At 37.2% G+C, this 21484-nt stretch overlaps 1 protein-coding gene across 1 annotated transcript in view; it reads right to left on the minus strand.

Moving 5' to 3' along the window:
• Window positions 1-655: 655 nt before the first annotated feature.
• LOC121415675 (structural maintenance of chromosomes protein 5-like) overlaps window positions 656-21484 on the minus strand; it is a 35440-nt gene continuing 14611 nt past the window's right edge. Inside the window, exons 11-23 of the mRNA XM_041608978.1 lie at window positions 19958-20071; window positions 18962-19056; window positions 17792-17921; window positions 16545-16724; window positions 13739-13908; window positions 12422-12545; window positions 10903-11025; window positions 7863-7979; window positions 6164-6313; window positions 5304-5474; window positions 3501-3680; window positions 2643-2738; window positions 656-960 (exon numbers count right to left, since the gene is read on the minus strand). Of these exons, the coding sequence (XP_041464912.1) occupies window positions 826-960; window positions 2643-2738; window positions 3501-3680; window positions 5304-5474; window positions 6164-6313; window positions 7863-7979; window positions 10903-11025; window positions 12422-12545; window positions 13739-13908; window positions 16545-16724; window positions 17792-17921; window positions 18962-19056; window positions 19958-20071 (1785 nt within the window). The 3' untranslated portion in view covers window positions 656-825. The remainder of the gene's footprint in view (window positions 961-2642; window positions 2739-3500; window positions 3681-5303; window positions 5475-6163; window positions 6314-7862; window positions 7980-10902; window positions 11026-12421; window positions 12546-13738; window positions 13909-16544; window positions 16725-17791; window positions 17922-18961; window positions 19057-19957; window positions 20072-21484) is intronic.

Genomic DNA, 21484 nt, shown 5'->3' on the forward strand with positions numbered 1-21484 from the left:
TTGCAGCTTGATTGCAGTAGTCAGCAGTTGTTGACAGTATAAGTGGTTGCTTACAATTATTTCTGGATTTCAGTTTGGCCTGAAAAAAAAAAAACAGTTGTTAGCAGCAGAAGCAGCACCAAAATCACAGATTCTTAATTTTGCTTCGTAGTTGCTCCAAACCCTGGACTAGGGCCTGGTTTCATAAAGACATACAATTATACATTATGGTAACTACGAAGGAAATCTTGATTAGGATTGGCTCCTGAGCTCTGGTACTATGACAGCTAGCTACCACGATGGTCAAGTTTCAATACTCAAAGGCCCAAATTCTCAAAGGTAGTTTTGAAAACCCACGGTTGAATCCATGTTTATGCAGATTTCCTGTATAAATTACGCTTGTTTTACCACGTATATAAAAAATTGTCCTATGCTGATGCACGCTTTGTCACAATGCGCCAAATTGACGCCTGTTGCCGTGGTTATCCATGCTACATGTATTTTATTCATGAGTCCACTGTTTTGAATGATGAGTCCACTCTTCAAACAGTGGACTCATGAAAAAAATATCATATCTTACCATGGTAACAGCGTCAATTTGGCACACTGTGACAAAAGCGCGCATCAGCATTGGACATGTTTCATACATGCGCCCGATACGCGGTAAAATAAGCGTAATGTTTACAGGAAATCTGCATAAACCATGGATTCAACCATGGGTTTTCAAAACCACCTTAGTGAATTCGGGCCATAAGGTCTCTATGAACCCGGCCCCAGGCTTTCAAAACATTATGAGTTCATATGAAGAAAGAACTTTCAACAAGGAGCGAGTGTTCCGGATGAGGATCAGTTCTCCTTGTTCAGTCTCTTCTTTCGCTGGATGAACTTTGGAATGCTCCATTTCTCGTGAGACAGCATCCAGTGGGAGTTGTACACACAGAGAACTTTCATTCTGGGTCCATACTTCAGGTCTGGTAGCAGCTACAAGACAATCGGAAAAGGTAAGAAAAGAAATGAAAATTGATTGAATTTACTATTTCTGCGAGTTTTGCTTGAGATGTGGCTGCATTATTCCAACATTCCCCAGAGCCCCAAATTCTGTGAACTTTTTTCTCCAAATGAATTTCCGAAACAATTCTTATGCAGTATTGTTCAAAGTTCTCACAACTAATGCTGGTCATTCCAATACTCCATGAAAGCCATCCTTCACTTCAAGCCAAGCACGCACTATGCGATCCGATGCGACACAATTTTCTTATTAAATCACATTTTGCATTATATGTGAAGGTTCCAAGAGGCAAAATCATTTTATTTGAAGTTCTACATTATGTTATGGATGATAAAATCATAATTTTGCTTTGCGGTAAGCCCTGTGGTCGGAGTAAAGTCCAAATCGGCTTCAGGTCACAGCCAATGATGACGTCACTACGATTTGAGATTGAATTTGCTTTTATTCCCACTAAGGCTCGAACTAGACTGAATTACGATTTCAGTAGTTCTTACCATTATTCTGAACTCTGATCGCTAAGATTTCATTTGCTGGAATATTCATCTCAAACTTGATTACAGTTTCTTTGAAATTTGTATCGCAACAAATCGCAAAGTGAGTGCCGGGCTTCAGGAACATCAAACAAGTGTAAAAAAAAGTGTAGATTAAGATTTTTTTTTTTGGGGGGGGAGAAAGAAAAGGAAGAGGAGGTGGAAGTGATGATGGGGGTAGATAAAGAAGATAAAAGAAAAAAAAATGGTGGAAAAGAGAAAAATGAAGAACTGAAAACAGAAGATATTAGGTGGAAAGTTGAGAAGTAGCAAAAGGAGGGCACAAAATAATTCCTTACCCTGTCCAGTGGAAATTAATTTTGATACTCGACAAGAATGTATAAAATGAATTTCATTTGCAAATATAATTCAAAATAATAAGTCACACCAGTAATGAGAGTAATGGAAAAGAAATATAACTTACAACATGATATCACCAGTAAAAGTGATTTACAAAGTAGAGCACATAAATTGTGCTGAATGTGATGATAAAAAACTGTCATGGTAAAAAACTGACATGGACATTGAAGAGAAATGGAGGAAGGAGGTGAGAGCAAGGATGGAAAAGAGAAGAAGAAGAAGAGGAGATATGTTTGAAATGGAGCAAATGCACAGGAAATATAAGAACGGGCTGTTGTAAAAATGGAAGATATAGAAAAGAAGTTGACAAGGAAATCAATGCTGTGTTTCAATGTCATCAACCTATTGTGATGTTTAATTCCTTCTCGACTACTTCTTTCCTACACCGCTTTATTTAATATTGTGGTGGCTGTCATGGCAAAACCCTTAAGGGTATTTGTACAGCAGCCCTTTTTCTAATCTTATCACTTAATCATATATATATTTACATCAGTGTATTATTGTACTTTAACAACCATACATGTTTTTTACCTGGTGGGTGTTTCATAAAGCTGTTCGTAAGTTAAGAACGACTATAAGAACGACTGGTGATCCTTTCTTCTGGTAAATGGTATATTCATTGCCGATGGCAAAGTGCGTAAGAAAGGATCACCAGTCGTTCTTAACTTACGAACAGCTTTATGAAACGGCCCCCCGATTATGTAACTCTTTTATATTGAATTGAATAAAATCATACTGAATTTAATGGACCTATCATAACTTACCTTTGGCGTGATGAGGAAGTACTGGGATGTATTCTCTCTGCATGCCGTCTCAACCACAAACTCAAACACCTTCCTCTCATTGTTTGGATCCATACCCTGTGAAGTAAAACACATCCACAATTACACTTTCTCAGTCAATCAGCATTTGCCATATTCCTGCCCTATTTACACTTGGGTAATTCAACGTATCAGCATGAGATGCCAAATATTTTCAGACTATCACACTTTATACAATTTTACAATACTGTACTTGAATAGTTTGCTGAGTTTATCAGACATGTGTAGTTTTCAGCACCACACACAATTAATTTCACCAAAATTTACTGAACAATTGTATGTGTAAAGTGCTTAGAGATATCAAACAGATGGAATAAGCTCTGTATACATGTAGAGGCAAAATGTTTATTATTTAGAGAAAATGCGTTTGTTTAGATGGGTAGGAGACGGTAGCGAAACCTCTCTCGTCCATCTAAAACTTTTGGTAGGCTTGAGACGATAGCCTGGGGGCCTCAGACGTTTGGTTAACCATATACATACCATGGCTTCCCAACCTGACACATAATTTGAAATAGAATTTTAAATTTGAAATACTTGTTGTACAAAATGCCATTAAAATGACTTTAACAATGATGAATTATTCAACAAAGAGTTCTATTAATCACCCCCAAACGAATTCCTTTCATATCTTATCTACTAACCTGATTAATCTCATCCACTACCCTAAAGAGTTCTATTAATCGACCCCAAACAAATTCCTTTCATATCTTCTTAACTAACCTGATTAATCTCATCCACAACCCTAAAGAGTTCTATTAATCACCCAGAAAAAAGAATTCCTTTCATATCTTCTCAACTAACCTGATTAATCTCATCCACTACCCTAAAGGGGCACTTGTTGAGATCTTGTAAGGCCATCAGATAGAGGACGGTAGCCACACTACGCTCTCCACCACTCTGGTAGGTTGAGGTCAAAAGCTGGAGTTGTTCATTGCGACGGAATTTCACTTTGATCCTTATCTCATATTTATCATAATCCTCCTAAAATACCAACCGGTGATGAAAAGGGTAAATTATCATGTAATTTCAGCAGTATTGTTTGAAATAAGAAATACAATTTGCATTTATTCCTGTTATATTTTTAAAAAAATAAATTTTGACACAACACTAAATAGACGTTCAAATGATCAGCTTTTCAAACTTCAACTGTCAAGGAATAAGAGCATTAGTTATCAAATCAAAGGATTCATTTGTTGGGTGATAAAGATAAATAATAAGTTTTTCATGCTTCTCCAACGATACCACAAGGGTAACACACTTACTCCTGTGTGATGCCTGCCAATGAAAAAAAATCATACCCAGACCGGGTGGGATTTGAACCCACGACCTCTGTCATAATCAGAACACCACTGGTGTGCATCATGCAGCAGTAGCTGTGTTATCCTTTTAACAAACATGAAGAACTTAGGCCGTGTTTATGCTTCCACTTTTCAGGCCAGAATCAGCGTTTCCAAACATGATTAGTCCAAAACACGGTTGCGTCCATGCTTACTTTCATTTAAACGCTGTTTCAAAACGCCGATCGTAAACTCACAAAAAGGTGCGTTTGTAAACGTTGTTTGACCAGAATCAGGCTTTCTGGGGAAGTATAAACAGAACCACGATCGTTAACGTGTTTAAATGACGTCATTTGGCACATGCTTTCGGTGAGTCACATTGCTCCATGTTATCTCCACGTAATAACAACAATCGGAAAAAAAAACTTTCGAAAAAAGGCGCGCCCAATTTGACCTCGCTTTACGATGCGAAGCCAGCTTGAGATCATGATTTGCTCTGAAAAGTTAAGCATAAACAGCACTCCCAGAACCACGTTTACGATCGGCGTTTTGAATCGACGTTTGAAATCGCTGATTCTGTCCTCGCAATGGAAGCATAAACACACCCTTAGAAGAACAATAGTATTCTGTAACATTAAAGTAAACCAGAAACTTAAATGGTATATACAAACAAATCATTAATCAAGTTAACCCTAGGGTGATTTCCAATAATAGGCCTATATCTAATTGACCTTTTTTATATAACCATTACCCATTATTCTCCATTCTTACTCTATGCCATTAAATGCTGAAGCAATGGTAATCTGAGGGTGTAACAACTTTGCATATGATCTAATAAAATCCTCTCAGGAAAGTCAAAGATATAGGGGGTCGATTGTATGAACTTGTACTCAATTGTTAAGTAGTGATAAATGGAGAATCTGGTGCTAACTCATTTAAAAAAGTAAAGACTATCTTTGCATTGAAAAAAGACCAACAAACAAGTTGATGAAACCCCCTCCCCCCAGACCTTGCGCTAGATTCAACAATTCTCAAATATGGAAAACAAGCAATACTAACATCTAAAACGCACGCATGTAGGACCATTCAAAGAGTTTTCTAAACATGATGTATACTTGTGCAAGCATAAGTGTTCAGACCCATCTGGGTGTGCCTCATCATCTCTAATTGGACATTGTTTATATTTCTTATATGAAGAATTGTGATGGATATCCATAATTAAAATTGATCAGATCAATCACAACTCATTGTAAAATGGGGCCTAGGGCTAACCAGTTAGAATGCAAACCAAATGGGACAAATATATCTAAACACATCTTGAAATTACCTCAGTTGGGCAGAAGAGGCTGACTTCGCCGGCACATCCCATGGTTTTAAAGAAGTCTGAGAACTTGGCGTTGATATTGTGAACCAGGTCCCTGAGCTCTCGTAACCAGGATTCTTTCAGCTCGTCTATCCTGTCCTTGTGATGGTCAACCTCTTCTTTCTTCTTAACCACCTGGAAATGAATTTAAAAGGAATAAAGGCATGAGACATGTATGATGGTTTTCTTCTGTAAGTACATGTACATTAGATATTGAGAAAAAAGGGGCATGTTGGTTCAAGTGTTTGAAGGCCCAAAATAATATTTGAAAACTTTACTTACAGATTACAAATAGCAAGACACAAGAGAACACGAAGTGTTTTATGAGTTGTTTGTTTGCTTTTGTTTTATTTCTATTATTATTATTACTGTCTTATGTCTTATTCATTCATTAATTGTTATCTTAATTATCATTACTATTATCTTTTGTTTTTGAGGGGGGGGGATAATTTCATGCATTTGCCCATAACAACAAATGTCTGCATGATTGCCCGCAAGATCATTCACGAGACTTAAAAATAAAAATCCCCAGTTGAGGGAAAGACAACAAAAAATAACCAGATTACTCGGAAGAATTTTGTTATGAAAGGGCTCACTTTCAAAGGATTGATTCTCATTAATGTTGCATTAGGTTCAAATTCAAATTATAATTCAACTTTATTTCAACAGTCAGAACAAATTACATTGAAAGGTATTTTACAAGTGGAGGGGCTAAATGAAGCACAACTGCTTGTATAAATTGGATAACAAAAATCCTATTAATACATGTTAACCTGCTGTCTGATAAGACTAATCATTCCACTTTCAAATGGAAATCAGCTTACCTCCGCTTCAACGATTCTTATTTCTTTCTTTCTCCTTTCATATTCTCTGACGACTCCTTCATCCGTAGCGAACTGGCAATCGGCTTGTGCTTTCTCTCTGAAGATCATGTCATCCACCATATCAATGTCGTTAGGGTACTGCTCAAACAGCTGTACATCAAACAAACGAATGATTGAAATGGTTGGTTTGACAATGCAACAACATGAGAATGGTCTCACCGGAGCCAAATGAAAGCTAGTTAATAAACATTATTGAAAAAATCAATGCGGAGAGTCTCTCAACAAATTTCAAATTCATTTTAGAGAGATCCTCTGGCATCGGCTGGTGCTCAATTCCACTCTTTGCCTGCAACAGACAGAATCACTCTTGCGCCACATTAATTTCAAGGTGCAATCTTAAGAGGGGTTTTGCATAAACTATGCATATTTAGCTCACAATAACTTGATTTGTTTATCATCAAGAAAAAAACTGTGTGTACAGTTCTACACAGTACAATGTGATGCACACATCACTACTGTTTATGCGTGTATGATCATTAGACTTCATGCACTCTGTGTGCATTGTGAATAGAATTTGACTTGAGACGATCTTGGCAGTCTGTTGTATGTGACTCGACACTGTTAGAAAAGTTATCTTTAAAATAAAAGAAGTTCCTGCAGCAGAGTCTCGAGAACACCTGTAATCTTACCAGATTGCGTAATCTTACAGGAAATTGGTATTTGGTGTATGGAACCTTACAAATTTCCTTAAATAAAACACCCTTTTCCCCTTTTTAAACAGACCTGTTCTGTTAAATTGCATAAAAATTCATGTTTTATGAATTTACAGAATGATTCTGTTATTGCTTTCTGCAAAATCTTCTGTTTTTCTGTAAATCTGGGTATTTTTAACAGTGTAGTCGAACAAAGCGGGCAAATAGTTAATTATGTTGATGTTTGTGTCAAACACATATTTCCCTAATTCACTGTTTATCACCTTGCATAGAGACCGAATCAATAAAATCAAATAAATAAACTACATCATTACTTTACAAATAATACATGTTATCACCTATTATCAAGGGCATTAGGAATAAGCGTGTGTAATTATTCTAATACCCTGATAAAAAGATGTGTATCATGTTTTATGAGAAAGTGATGTGGATCCTGCCCCCCCCCCAAAAAAAAAAAGAAATAGACCCCAAACCCAGAGAAAAAGACCACCAAATAAAGAAGTTGTGAAAAAAAATGTGATTTGGGGGAGTTTTTCATTTTTGCCTGGCGCACTTTTTTCTCGGACCCAAGACAAAAATTATTGTCATTTCATGTTGAGATAAGGTACAAGGAACATAAAAAACTGTTGCCACAGTAAAACTAAAAAATCACACATTTATAGCCAACTCCTAATTATACACTATATTGTAAATCTATATGTTAGAGCAAAAAAAATGACCGGTCAAATGCGCATGCATTATCAATCACATTATCCATTTCATCATCTTAATAACAGCCTCTGTACTTTTCATAAGATGAAAGTCTGCACAAGGAGCCATAAAGAAATCATTACATGATTGGGGCCTCAAAGTAGTTAAAATAAAAAGCTACATCGTCGGATGGTGTATCTCATAAATCATCGACTATTTCATAGGGATTAAGTTCAAATTACAGACAACCTTTCAACAGCATGTATACAGACAAGCTTCCCTACTTATTTACTTACTTTCTTCAGATTGTCCGAGGGTTTTTCACTGCCAGTTTTTTCTCTTGCAAGTTTCAATAGCCGTTTAGCATCATTCTTTACTTGGTCGGTCTCAACGGTCAATTCTTGTACTTGGGTCTACAAAATCAAACGGACAAACAATATTTGGTACTAGACAATGAAAATAAAACATACTTACATTACATGTATCTGCTGGTGGGAATAGATGTAATGAAACAATGATTAATGGAAAAGCAGGAGTACGATAAAATTTTCTACAAAGAAAGATTACAGATGTGTCCTAATCCATTGAACACCGTTTGATTTCAGTATACATGAATCGTAATAATGAGTCGGTACGTGCGAACACACCGCTTCTTCACCATTTCCATTGGGTTTGATTTTGCACCAAGAAAAATTAAAATCTAAACTGATTTAGGTTTTTAAATTGTCGTAATTCATAAAAAAAATGAACAAAACATTACATTTCAAACCAGTATTACAAAAGCTTGTATGCATGTTATTCAAATATATTCTCTTCTTTCACTGGCAAGACGCCATCATACGAATTCTTCATCTTTACACTGCACTCCGCTAGTTTGCAAAAGGAGAATATTTGCCCATAGTAGGAGATGCACATGACTTATCATCCCACGCTACAATCAGTTGCATACACACTGGCCAATGCCATTTGTGATAACATGCACCACTTCATACAGTGTACACATGAGGAAGAGTTGAGGAGATTAAGTAAGACTTCTATCAAAACGAAAGACGACCATCTATTATAAGTCTTACTGGCGGGACCCACATTCCACTTCATACGTAATTTCGTCTAGCACATGAAGCGGCATTTGTGAAAAGAAAGGGGTTTCACTTTAATGAATGCACATATAGTATGCAACAGGAAATCAAAGATTTTCAACCTCGATGCAAGGTATCCAGGCTCCTATATTTTGCGGAATTGCCCGAATGACAATGCTTTGAGGAGAACAATATGCCCAATAGCTTGATGCACGGGAATTCAGGTTATCCACTCAAACAGTGGTGTCCTTCACCACTCCTCTGCCCTGCCAACAAAGCCCAAGAACGGTTCAAAATGAGACACAAGCAGGTCAGTTTGACTGTAGAAAGATGCGATGGAGGTGTCTCACTAAAGGCAGATATGTTCCAACTTCCCTGAGCGTCGAGAATAATCGCAGCATGCATAGCCCTACACAACTTTACTTAGGATCATAACATGGAACTTCCAACAGACACTGACAACTTTGTTGATGAGAACATATTGGTGAACACCAACATGATTGTCAAGACCAATGGAGGCAGAGACAATGCAGGAATTCAAACCTGTCAAAGTGTAGCTGAAAGATTATTGATGCGCCAATAAAGAACCCAGTCTCAAAAACCACTGGCTAGGCTCTAGGATGGCCACAGTTTTGACTTGGAGAAAATGAAAACATTTTCTTCTGAGAATGACGCAACAGGAAAAAAGGAAATAAAACTTTCCGACGATGAAATAAGGCTAGGAAAAAAAATCACACTCTAAATGCGAAAAATGAGTAAGGTATCAATAAAAATATGATTTGCTCTTTTAAGTTAATACCAGTATTCATTGATTCTTTCATATTATTTGTAGAAATTTGTAAAATATGAATATGTGTCACCCACAAAAGACACAAATGTATTGTGTCAATCTACTATGCACAAATCCTGTATCTATGGCTCAAATCTACTAATAACATTGTAACACCACAGGTATTTAACAGCATTTCTGTGGGGCCAGTAGAGGTGAATAAAGAAAACTTGGGGACTGTTTCACAAAAGACAAGTATGCACCTCCTCTTCCTTCTGTCACAAATCCTTGACCCATCTTCTCCAAAACCAAGACCAGTCCATTTTCTTATATCATCAAGCCAATACTTCTTCAGACATGTCCATTTCAGCATCATCTCTGCAATCGTAATCATAACCTACCATCGTAAAGAGAAACTGCTATTTAGGCACCTGTGTGCAAGGACCCAAAGGTTGCACTGCTCCTCCAGTCACTACTTTCCAAGGGTGTGGGAGGAGCTAACACCAAGTCTGCAAAATGAGTTAGTCTTTGTCTGCGGATCTTTGAACCCATGGCTAAGAAGCTTACAAACAGAGCAACTTGAGTGAGTTGTACATGTATCTAAGTGCATCCTCATGATTATTGCCAGGGGGGTCTAATAAACAATGGCATGGCCGTCAGCCTGAAGTTTTACATTTGTACACACTTATATCAAATTTATTTGTCAGATCTTATGAACCTTCTTTTCCTATAAAAAATTTGTAAAACTTTATGAGCCCTTATTAGCATTTGGTTTAATATACTTCAGTTTGAATTCCATTAAACATGGCAATGATAATCACGAGTTGTACACTAGCAATGTATGTTTATTGAACTGATAACCTTGGTTTTTTGTATACACACACTGATATGATATACAGTCCGACCTATCTTATCCGGCCTCCCCTTATCCGGATCTCTCTATTATCCGGACGCACACTTGCCGAGTTTTTTTATTTGATCTTTTACCGGTACGTGAGGAAATGAGATTTCTAAACTCATTCCTATACGTAAACTCACTTTTATTACATATATTTCCCAACAGAGTCACCCTACACCAAACATATTTTTCATGAAAATATCTCACCCAAATCACCAAAAGAACTTTAGGAATTATAATTTCCAGTAAATAAGGGTGCAGCGCAAACATTTGTCACCTTACAAGTCCAGTTAGGAGAGAAAAGCCTATGGGCTTTATTTCATTTTTTCCTTTTCCACGCAACCTTGATTTGTACTGTAGACACCCTTGTTCCTTCCATCTTTGTTCTCATGCATTTGATTTGTAAATTGATCTTTGCTGAAATGCCAAATGAAATAAAAATGATAAAGTGCTCCGCTGACTACCCCTTCTCCATTTACTGTCTACATTTGCATACCACATGCATCAAAGGGTGATTTTTAAGTCACAAATATATATCTGTGTAACCCCCCCCCCCCGATCGTAGTTAAAGGAGAGACTAATGTTGGTACCTCAAGGATGTTAATCTCATTCTTGGTGTCACTGATGTTATCCTCACACTGCTTTCTGACCTTCTCAGCTGCTACCTGTTGGAGACTCAATGAAACCCTTTGCATTGACTTATCAAGACAGACCTGATGACGAGAGAAAGACAAACAGAGAAAGAGAGAATCATTTACAATTGGAGAGACACAAGGAGAGAGGGTTTTGTGTGTGAGCAACATCCTGTACATTGTCATCAAGGGGGTGTTTCACAAAGATTTAAGTAAGAAATAGGTGAGCGGGTCACACTTAACCTTAATAAGACAGGGGGGGCTGATTCAATCCCCCATTCAAATTTTTTTTGTGATAAATCCACAGCGAAAATTTTTTGGACCGCGTCACTCACTCATTTCTTACTTTAAAGTCTTGCGCAAATTTTGAGGCCACATTTGGAACCCCGGGTACGCGGTTCCAAAATTACGCAACATATTGTGAGTGCATGAAGAGACAAAATTGCTAAAAAACGTGAAATTGTGTATCTAGCTCATGTAAATTGTGTTTTTAGCCAAAATTCATAAACGTATTATTATTTCTACTTTTACTTGTAAAATTCAATTAATTTTATATTATTTCTGGTCAGCATAATGTCCCTGATAATTTCCATCAAAAAAAAAAAAAACGTAAAAAAAAAACAGAATGACATGAGAAAAAAAATTTAATATTGAATTTTGTTAAAGGACATTTGATAAGAACCCTACAAAGAGTGTGTGAATAGAAAATTAGAAGTTCATGGTCCTTATTTAGGTAATTAGAGCAATTTTTTATTTTAAGCATTAATTACCATAATTAATTAGTAATGAGATTTTTTGAAGTATATTATAGTACGGTTTGTAGATCATGCCATGGGTAATGCATGTGCCAATTTTTGTCGTGATCAAAGGTTTGACGGCAGATATTTTTTTAGACATCAAAATAGCCCAGTCTCTTTAGGGTTAAAATATATGCAATGCATAATCTTATCACTTAATACACAGTAGTGCATGTCCTCTTGGCATGATCTAACCAATGCATTCATACTTTTTATAATGCACATAACTAGTCATTAAAATCTTTGTGAAACACCCATCTGGCCTGTATAGGCTGTTATTAGGCGTTTAGTTTGCACCCTGTATGTGAGCAGATCACTAGCCATACGCTGGGCATTTGTTGTTAACTTAGTCGCAGCTCCTGAATTTTGACAAATGTTGAGTGGACAACAACGAACTCCCACGTTTTCGTTGATTTTCGATGTGCAAGCAGTGTGCTGCTATAATGTAACTGGGTCTTTCGCATATGCATGGTAATTATGTCTCAACATCATGGAAAATTTTGCTGAGCTTTCTGAATGAGGTTTTCCACTGTCATAAACTACAAATAAACATGAATACAAATAAATTAACGTGATATGGAAATATAGCACATGGGCGTAGGACGTGTAAATAATGAGTGAGCACACCCAAAATGATCCCCCTTCTAAATCTTCAAAATGAAAGCAGTGATGATACTTACCTTGTTGAAGTCATGAATCATTATTAGGAGGGTGAGCTTCTTCCTGTTGACTTCTTGTATCTTTTGTTCTACTTTTCTCTTCTCCTCTTCAAGGTCAATGGCCATACTCTCTTTCCTCTTGATCCTGTCATTGTACAAAGATTTGGTAAATTGCCTCTTGGTCTTCACCCGCTTCGTCTAGTTTTCTGTTTTCTCTCATCACCCATGGCATAATCCTCATTTATTTCATTAACTATTTGGTCTCACTACCGCTGAGAATTGACTTGACATAAACCTCTCATTTACAACTTAAGCACTGATTTCGATTTACACTACTTTTTCGACAACTGAGGTATAGGTCAGGCTAGAAAAAAATAAATGCATGAGAGTGCAATCTCTCCGCTTGAGAAACAACCTTGATAGCATGATCAACAGAGATTAACAGAGATAGACGGATCGACAGCAATAAAGGAAAGCATGGGGGGCTGGATTTTGGAGTGAAATTGGTTGTTACATGAATTCTGGGTCATTTTGCTTTATTCCATGTACATTCTCACTTCTGAGCCTTCATCTAGCTTTAAGAGTGATTTCTACACATGTCCACAGAGCATCTTGGGCACTATACAAGGTGGACATGTACAAAGTAAAAATAACCTATGCTGTTATCATAATTATCAAACAAGTCAAATATTTATTTCCTACCTACAATTATTTCCAGGCAGTGTTAACATTATAAGGAGTGCAAGCATAATCCATAGCCATCTTCACTGATATAAAGATGCAATGTACTGATGGACTGATAGGTGTTATGCGCATCCCAATTCCATGATCTCACTAATGCAGTGATGTGTTACACACCATGCAAAACTGAGATTTTAGTCTCACTTACATATACACATAAAATGCCAGTTGTGGTAATGACCTCAAAATGAGTTCAAACAGATTTGCATAAAGTAGCAACCAAAGTGCTCACATACATGTATATGCAAGAAAAATATGCGCCAAGAGATTTTGGAAGAAATAGTGCCATTGCTGAGAAATTGACAAACTAAGCATAGCATTCCAGCCAGAGGTTGGGTCTTTGTCCAAACAATAATAATACAAAATCCCACATGTGCGAATCTGTGTTCGTGATCTTCAGTGAGGGGATCTGTTAGCATAGAGTTCATGGAATTACATTTACCTAATACAGATCTACCATGTACAATGTACAAGATCTAGATCTACCATATGGTGACGATAAACCTTGATTGTAAAGACTTTCTTACGAAGATTGTTTGCTGCAACAGGTAATAGCTTACAAACTTTGCAAAACACCTGACGTAAAGAAAGACTTACTTGTCAATCACTGCTTTGATGTTCTGAGTGATGGTTCTTCTTTGATTCTGTCTCTTCTTGAGTTGCTTTCTGGCCTCTTTGATCTCGTCAAGCTCGGCATCCAAGCTCTTGTGTCGGTTCTCAAGGTCAGCATACCTCCGCTCGGCTTCCTGCACAAGTTTTTCCTTTTCCTATATCAAACAGAGGAATCAAGTCAAGGTGAAAGTCAAGTCAAGTTGAAAGCTTGAGCGATAATTCTAGCAAGTACCTTGCAATATTTGTTGTCATCAGACGTTTGGTTTAGACTTTTGAAATACTCGGACAGATCAAGACCTGATAGGTGTCAACAATGGGAGTAAAGTTAAAACCAAGCTTGTGATGAAATTGTTGACTTGTTTGCTTGAGATTCAGGTGGTCCCTAAAAAAACCATAATGGGATTAATATTATTCAATATACAATGGGTAAGATATACTTGTTATGCAGCATATAAAACCTTTTAATTGAAAACAAAAACGATGGAAACAATGACACTCCTTTATACCCCCATCTCACTAGATGGCGATTCCGCTGCGATCGTCAAAAATCGACAAAGCGTGGTATATATCGTAGCTTGAACGTGGCTTGATCTTTTCAATCTTCTCCGTCGTACCTTGATCTTTTCTGAAGCGGCAAGGATCGCCACCATCTTCCTGGTCGCCACAAAATTTTGAACATTTTCAAAACTTACGTAGTGAGATCGCGGAGGTGCTAAAGTGCATCATAATCGAGTCAAGAGCGTATTACAAACGACATATTCGTAGCTGTAACAAAGCTCCAACGCACAAAGCGTAGTAGAAGCGCATTAAAAGCGGCACCGATCGCCCGTGTTTTTCAGGCCCGTTCCCAAGACAATTCTGCTACGCTGCTTCCCTTTACGAGGCGACTGCCTTGCGCTCGACACGCTTCACACCGTTTCCACCACAACGCTTTCCCTTTGGGTGACTGGGGCACACGTTCTCAGCCCGCTGCAGGCATTCGCGTTGAGCTTTTACTGCGCCGCTGATGACTGGCCAGCGATTGAGCAGCGACCGTCTGCGCTGCTATGAAACAACGTGCCGATGGTAGCAGATTATCACATTTTCAACAGATTACGAGGCGACACCACGACGTTTTCAAATATACTTCCCAGAAAAAGGACCAAAAAGGGAAGCTGCCCAATCTGTTATGCCGGCGGTCCAAGAGGAAGCGAACAAGAGGTTATGGTGGTGGTAGAGGAGGAGGAGGTATAGTAGGAGGATGAAAATCTAACTGCTGAGCCAGCTTGAAAGAGAGAAAAAAAAGACGCTCGCATGTCTTGATGACGAAATGGGTTACCTCCGCAAAAATATATAAATTGAATATGTTTTAAAAATAGAATGAATTCTAACTACAGTGACAGTAAACAATATTAAAATTTTAATGATTCGATCACTGATGTATTGATTGGGAAAGCACACTTTATGGGGATTCTGGTATTGTGCCCCCCCCCCCCCCCTTATGAGTGCTCTCACATCAGTAGACTACTTCTTGAAAGCAAATTTGAAAGGAATTTACCTAACAATTTTGAGTGACAAACTTTTGTGGAAAAAAATAAGCAAAATATAAAACATTTTTATGCTCTTTTATGAAATTCTGGAAGCAGCCCTCATATTAACTATTAGGCTCATCGACATCTTTTGAGTGAAATTTTAATATATATTGTATATTATGACTTAAGTGACAGCCAGGATCGGACCCAGTATCTTTTTGGCCTCCTCCTTCTACTGTCCTCGTATCAGGTCCTCGTATTCAACTTCTAACTGAAGTTGTTGTATAATGCTAAGATGTATAAGTCCAACCAAATTCTGGACATCCATCTTGGTCGGAGGTTGGCAATCGACTGAAAAATGTCTCATGTGCCGCGATCAATATGCCGATTGCTTGAAATCGTTTCAAGAGCCCATCATGAACGTAACACAATCGTTCCATTCGTAGCACCACCGTACCGAGGTCCTAATTAGCATATGGGCCTCGTTGTACGGTCGCTTTGATCGCAGAAGCAGCGCATCACATCTGCCTCAAATCGTGGCAAGAGAGTGGAAGCGTCGTACTACCAGCGTATTACCATCGCCTTCAGCGCAGGTCCGTCGCAGTGAAGTTGTATTGCAATCGCCTCGCAGGCTAAAAATAGAATTCGAGGACGATTCAGATTTAGACAGATCACCATGGTCGCCATGATCGCCATCCTAGTGAGATGGGGGCCTTAGGCACTCAAGTAGCTTGTGAATTTGCAAGACTCCTTGATGAAAATAAATTATGTTACTGCTGAAACATAAAACAAAATTTGTGTGAACGTCGTGGTCAAGAGGTTATGACTCTCGTCTTTCAACCTAAGGGATGTGGATTCAATTCCCAGCTATGGCATGTTTTCTTTCAGCAAGAAATTTACTAACATTGTGGGGGCACTCAACCCAGGTGATATGAATGGGTACCAGATAAGGAAGGAATTCCTTGAATGCTTGAGTGTCTGTAGGCAGCATGGCTAAAAAAGCAAAGGTTATATTAATATCATCATGTAGGTGCCTTGAGCATTCCCTTGAATGTATATGTGCTCATTAGAAATGTACTGCTAATTATTATTGTTGTTGATGTTTCTGTTATCATCATCATCATTATTATTAATAATATTATTATTATAGACAACTATTTCAAGACAGGCAGTTTTTTGCCTTGAGTAAGGAATGTAAACATAACATGATCTCAATACATTTAATTTTTTTTTAAATTTCATCTAAAAATATCATAAAATAAATGATATTCTTAGATCACCTGAATAAGCATTTCCAGCTCTCTTTTTTCTCTCATATCCACCATACTCTGACCGAGTAACTTTGCGGGTTGAACCTGACTGCTCAGTGATGACTTGTTCTTGTTACCATAGCGACTCTGCTTGATGTTGTACTGGTATCCTGGGGTGTAAAACTTGGTTAGCTGAGCATGTTCGATAACCTGAAATGATAATGATGATGATAACAATTACCATAAGAATAATAATAATACATGTAGGCATCTGTATAGAGCCATGTGCCTACAAATATTCTATTCTGAGGAGCAATATTATGACAAAATTTGTTTTTGAATATCTCTTTTTAGCAGCTCAGCAAATATTTGTGTCATGATAGAATGCTGTTATATTGAATGTGGCAGATGATCTACGACAAGAGCTGCCAACGTGAACATTAACATTTCAGTATTTCAAATGCTGAAAATCAGTAGTTTGGCAAGGAAATCAGTATTTTCAAAGAAATACCATAGCACAACACATAAAACTGGAACTTTAAAAATCAGTATTTTGCACGAAACCATCAGTATTCTTCTAATTTTTCAGTGAGTTGAAATGAAATCAGTTTATCTGTGGATTGCTCATAACCACTATATACAAGTTTTATGGAATATTATTTTGAAAAATTCAAAATCTTTTCCTTGTTTTAGTTCATCATGTTGATGTCTCAATATGGATTAAGTTCAATGAACCAAAATGATTATGTGACCTGAAGCCCATGCAAGATGATCAACGATACTTGATAACCCTCATATCAATGTTTCAGGAAAAAGTCCTTTATTCTTGTAAAAGTTATAACATTTCATAAACTTAACCTCGGTTATGATTTAGTTGTGACTATGCTGTCGCTTTCAGAAAAGCAGTGCCTACATGTATGTCTCGCTTCTGCTATTCAGGTGAGACAAAACTGAAAAGTTTTTATATAGCAAAAATATCTTTGTGATTTGTGATATTCATATTTATTTAATTCATATAATTTATATAGAGGTATTGAAATTACATGTTTAAGTTTATTGCTATTTTGTGTTATTCCATGTAGGCACCAGCCAATGTGGAGAACCTCTTGACAGAATTTTCAATTCTTTTTAGGTGATCCCCAGGCATTGGCTGGTGCTCAATTTTACATTTCTTTTGTAATGTTTATATTGCTGTTATGTTTCTTGCCTAGAAATGAAATAAATTAAATATTCATGATCATGCATCTAACCAGGTATACATTGATTTTGTGTCTGACCTTTGCAACATTGCGTTCCGTGTTCTCATCTCCGAGTGGAATGTTATGAAGTTTATGAAGCTTACACAGGTAAGCCATCACCGCATTCGGGGCGGTCACAAGGTCCTTCAAATAGGCAAAGAATCCAAACCTAAAATAATTTCAAAAGACAAAGAAAATCGTGATTATTGGTGGTTGATTATTTTTTCATCCCTGATTGCTAACAAATCATGAATGCTTGTTAGCGAGCAACCAAAGAAGGCTGTTTTGAGTGGCCTGGTACTGAAGAAAAATACCTTACCAAAGGGCACTAGCACATCAAATGGCAACCAAACACAAGCATACGTACGGTACCTGACAAATCACAACCAATGCAAAGGACGTATCCCTGCCCCCCCTGACGAGCTTGAAAGACCTTTTTTTTGCCCCCCCCCGACTGACGAGCTTGAATACCTTTATTGCCCCCCCCTGACGAGCTTGAAGACCTTTTTTTTTTGCTTGTCCAATTTTTTGGCAGATGGTTTTGCCCCCCCCCCTGTGGAAAATCCAGGTACGCCACTGCAACCAAACCCTGTTAACCACCTATGAAACCTAAGCTCTACCGATTGAGCTATCATGTCTCGTCCATTGCTTTATAATGTAACTACTCTCCAAGGAATAATTTATTTTACTGCATTCATAATAACACTATAAGAAATTCTACTATACAGACACACTATGAAAATAAAACATTCAAAATCTGAAAATAAGTGTCCACTACAGCTTTGTTACATGTATAGGACTTGAGGTGTTTTTCTTTTTTTTTAAAGAGGCAAAACTGAGTTTTATCCCATTCCTCCTTAAAATTAGATTGAATAGAATTCAATAAAAAGACAAGTCAAGTGTTTGAATATGATTTTCCTTTCTTCAAACTATGCTAATGCCACATGATTAGAGTATAAAAGGAATAATTGTAAATAACACGTGAAAAAGAGCTAGGTTTTTCAGTCTATTTCCAAGCAATGATAATACACTGCCCCACATCGTAGTTGGCAACCTTTCGGTTGGTCCATTTCCAGATTAGAATTCATAATTTCGCGAAGTTAGGTTTAACTATACCAGATCTACAATGACATAGTGACAATGAATCTTGATTTTCAAGATTCTCATGAAATAAATGTTCGATGCATCATTAGTTTAGCTTTAACTTACCCTACTTGTTGAATAGGTCTTGGTGAAACATAACTCTCAGAGGGCTCTGCAGGACTCTTGACAACACTCACTCTGAGGTTCTGTCTTTCACGGATCTATGAGAAATGAAATTAAAGATATGCCAGTTCTAAAGATTTTCAAATAAGATAGTAAAGAATCCAATGAAATGCCCATCTAAGTGTCTGAATGTACAAATAAAAAAATATGTGCCCAAGGATTATGTATGAAATTGTGTCCTTGCTGAGAAATTGGCAAAATAAGCATTGTCTCGTCTCGTCTTTTTGTCAATGAAAATACACAGTTCCATTATGTTCGTATATGTGTTGGTGATCTTCAATGTGATAATATTTCAGCTTAGATTTCATATCACACGGTTCAGTTTATGCAACTACCAGATCTAGATCCACGATGATATAGTAACAATCTTAGACTTTCTCATGAAACCAATGTTTAATATAATTAATACTCTCCAACGGTTGCTTCTATTCCATATGACACAAAGCTTTCCTTTAAACTGAGCAGAGCACAGGTAGACAGATAGAGGGAGATTCCTATTCAAACCAATTGAAGAGTTGCTTTGAATTATTGTTAGATGTTGGCTCGAGGTGATACCCGTGCTCAACCAAGCACCTCAAAATCGAACCCAAAGTCGCATATCCCCCACCCCCATGGATCTTGATTCTATCCTTAACAGTGTAAATGGTGATATGATATAAAATGCACACCTACATTGCATATAAATGGTGTAAGCCTTGAAGGCCCAGTTAAACCCTTTTTAGTTTAAATAAAGATAAGACTGAAAACTGTCAATGTCGCATTTGGTCTTAAGTCTGATCCTTATTCTATGTTTTTTTATATGATGGGTATGTCAGTCCATGAGTGCCCCCCCCCCTATGCAACTGGTGGACTGTGTATTTTCAAAGGTCCAAGATGATGTTTCAGAAAGTCTCAGTCAAGTCACATGATCGATGGGTACAAGAATCAAGCTTGCGTTACCTCATTAATGAATCTCTCCTGATCTTCGGCATCCTCGCACACAAACGCTAGCATATCCTGAAAGGGTATGGCTCTCTCAATGAACTTGGCATGGTCTTTATTTGCAATGTTCAACTACAAAAGAAGGAAAAACACAGATATTTTTCTTACCCACTGTTGTTAGTACTATTCTATTTCATTCAAGTAAAGATCACTTTCTGCTTCTACAAACATACAGTTACCATTGTTGCATCAAGAGAAACCTCTTCAAAAGATTTAGGAAATAGGTGGCAGCTCATCAGTATTCACATTGCATTGTCTTATAATCATTGTTCATTTTAAAGGTTTGCTTATTTCTATGGTGTAATTTTCTATCAGAGCATATCTAAATACATTGTATTATTATAATTCTTTTACAAACACTGGCCTATTTTACATAGCACTTTTCTATTCTGCAAAGTATTTTTCTTTGTTTCAGTATATCCAAATTTAAACTAGAAAAGAAAATACAAAACAGACTGAGGTCAAGTTGCCCCATAAATGATTTTTTAAAGATCGCATTCATTCGTTACAAAAAAAAGCAGTGTACAATGTTTTTGTGTGTATTCAATTAAACTGGACATTTGAAGGAGGACGGAAAAGCTAATGTTTTCTGGTAAGTTACTCTTAACCCTAAAAAGACTGGGGGGGGGCTGATTCAGCCCCCCCTCAACATTTTTCGCGATAAATCCGCCGCGCGAATTTTTTTTTGACCGCGTCGCTCGCTGACTTTTTACTTTCAAGTCTCGCGCAACTTTTGAGACCAAAATTGTGACCCCCGCGTACGCGGTTCCAAAATTACGCAACATTTCGTAAGTGCATGCAGACCCAAAATTACTCAAAATGTATCATTATTTTTCCTTTTACTGCTTAAAATCAATTAATTTTATCTTTTTTATGGTAGAAATAAAGTCCCAGACAATTTCCATTGAAAACACAATAAAGAACAAAAAGTCGAAAAACAAAGAAATACATAAGAAATTTAGAAAACAATAGAATACATAAGAAAATAAATGTGATTTTGAAATTTTTTAAAAATCAATTTGATCAGATGCCTATCTAGAGTATGTGAAACAAAAATTAGCATTTCAGGGGCATTATTTTATTAATTAGAGCAAACTTATGATTTTACGCATAAATTAGCATAATTAATGAGTCATGAGATTTTTTGCAGAATTTGATGTTATAGTTTTGTAGATAATGCCATGGGTAACGCATGTGCCAATTTTCGTCGCAATCGCGCGATCAACGGCCGGTCTATTCAGGGTTAAACAAAAGAGCAGATGACTACCACTGATCATTAAGCCAAAGAAATACCACATTCATGACTAAATTCTAAGTCTACTTCACCCTGTTATTCTAAAACACAAAACTTAACCTACAAACTCATACTGCTTTATCCTTCCAAGTTAAAATCATTTCATAACATTTGTCGTAGTTTCCAGTCTCATACTCTCATCATAGTCTTTGAACCGACTGAGTATCTTTTACCATCCCAGTGCTGACAAA

The sequence above is a fragment of the Lytechinus variegatus genome, chromosome 5 (genome assembly GCF_018143015.1).
Source record: "Lytechinus variegatus isolate NC3 chromosome 5, Lvar_3.0, whole genome shotgun sequence".
Lineage (NCBI taxonomy): Eukaryota > Metazoa > Echinodermata > Echinoidea > Temnopleuroida > Toxopneustidae > Lytechinus > Lytechinus variegatus.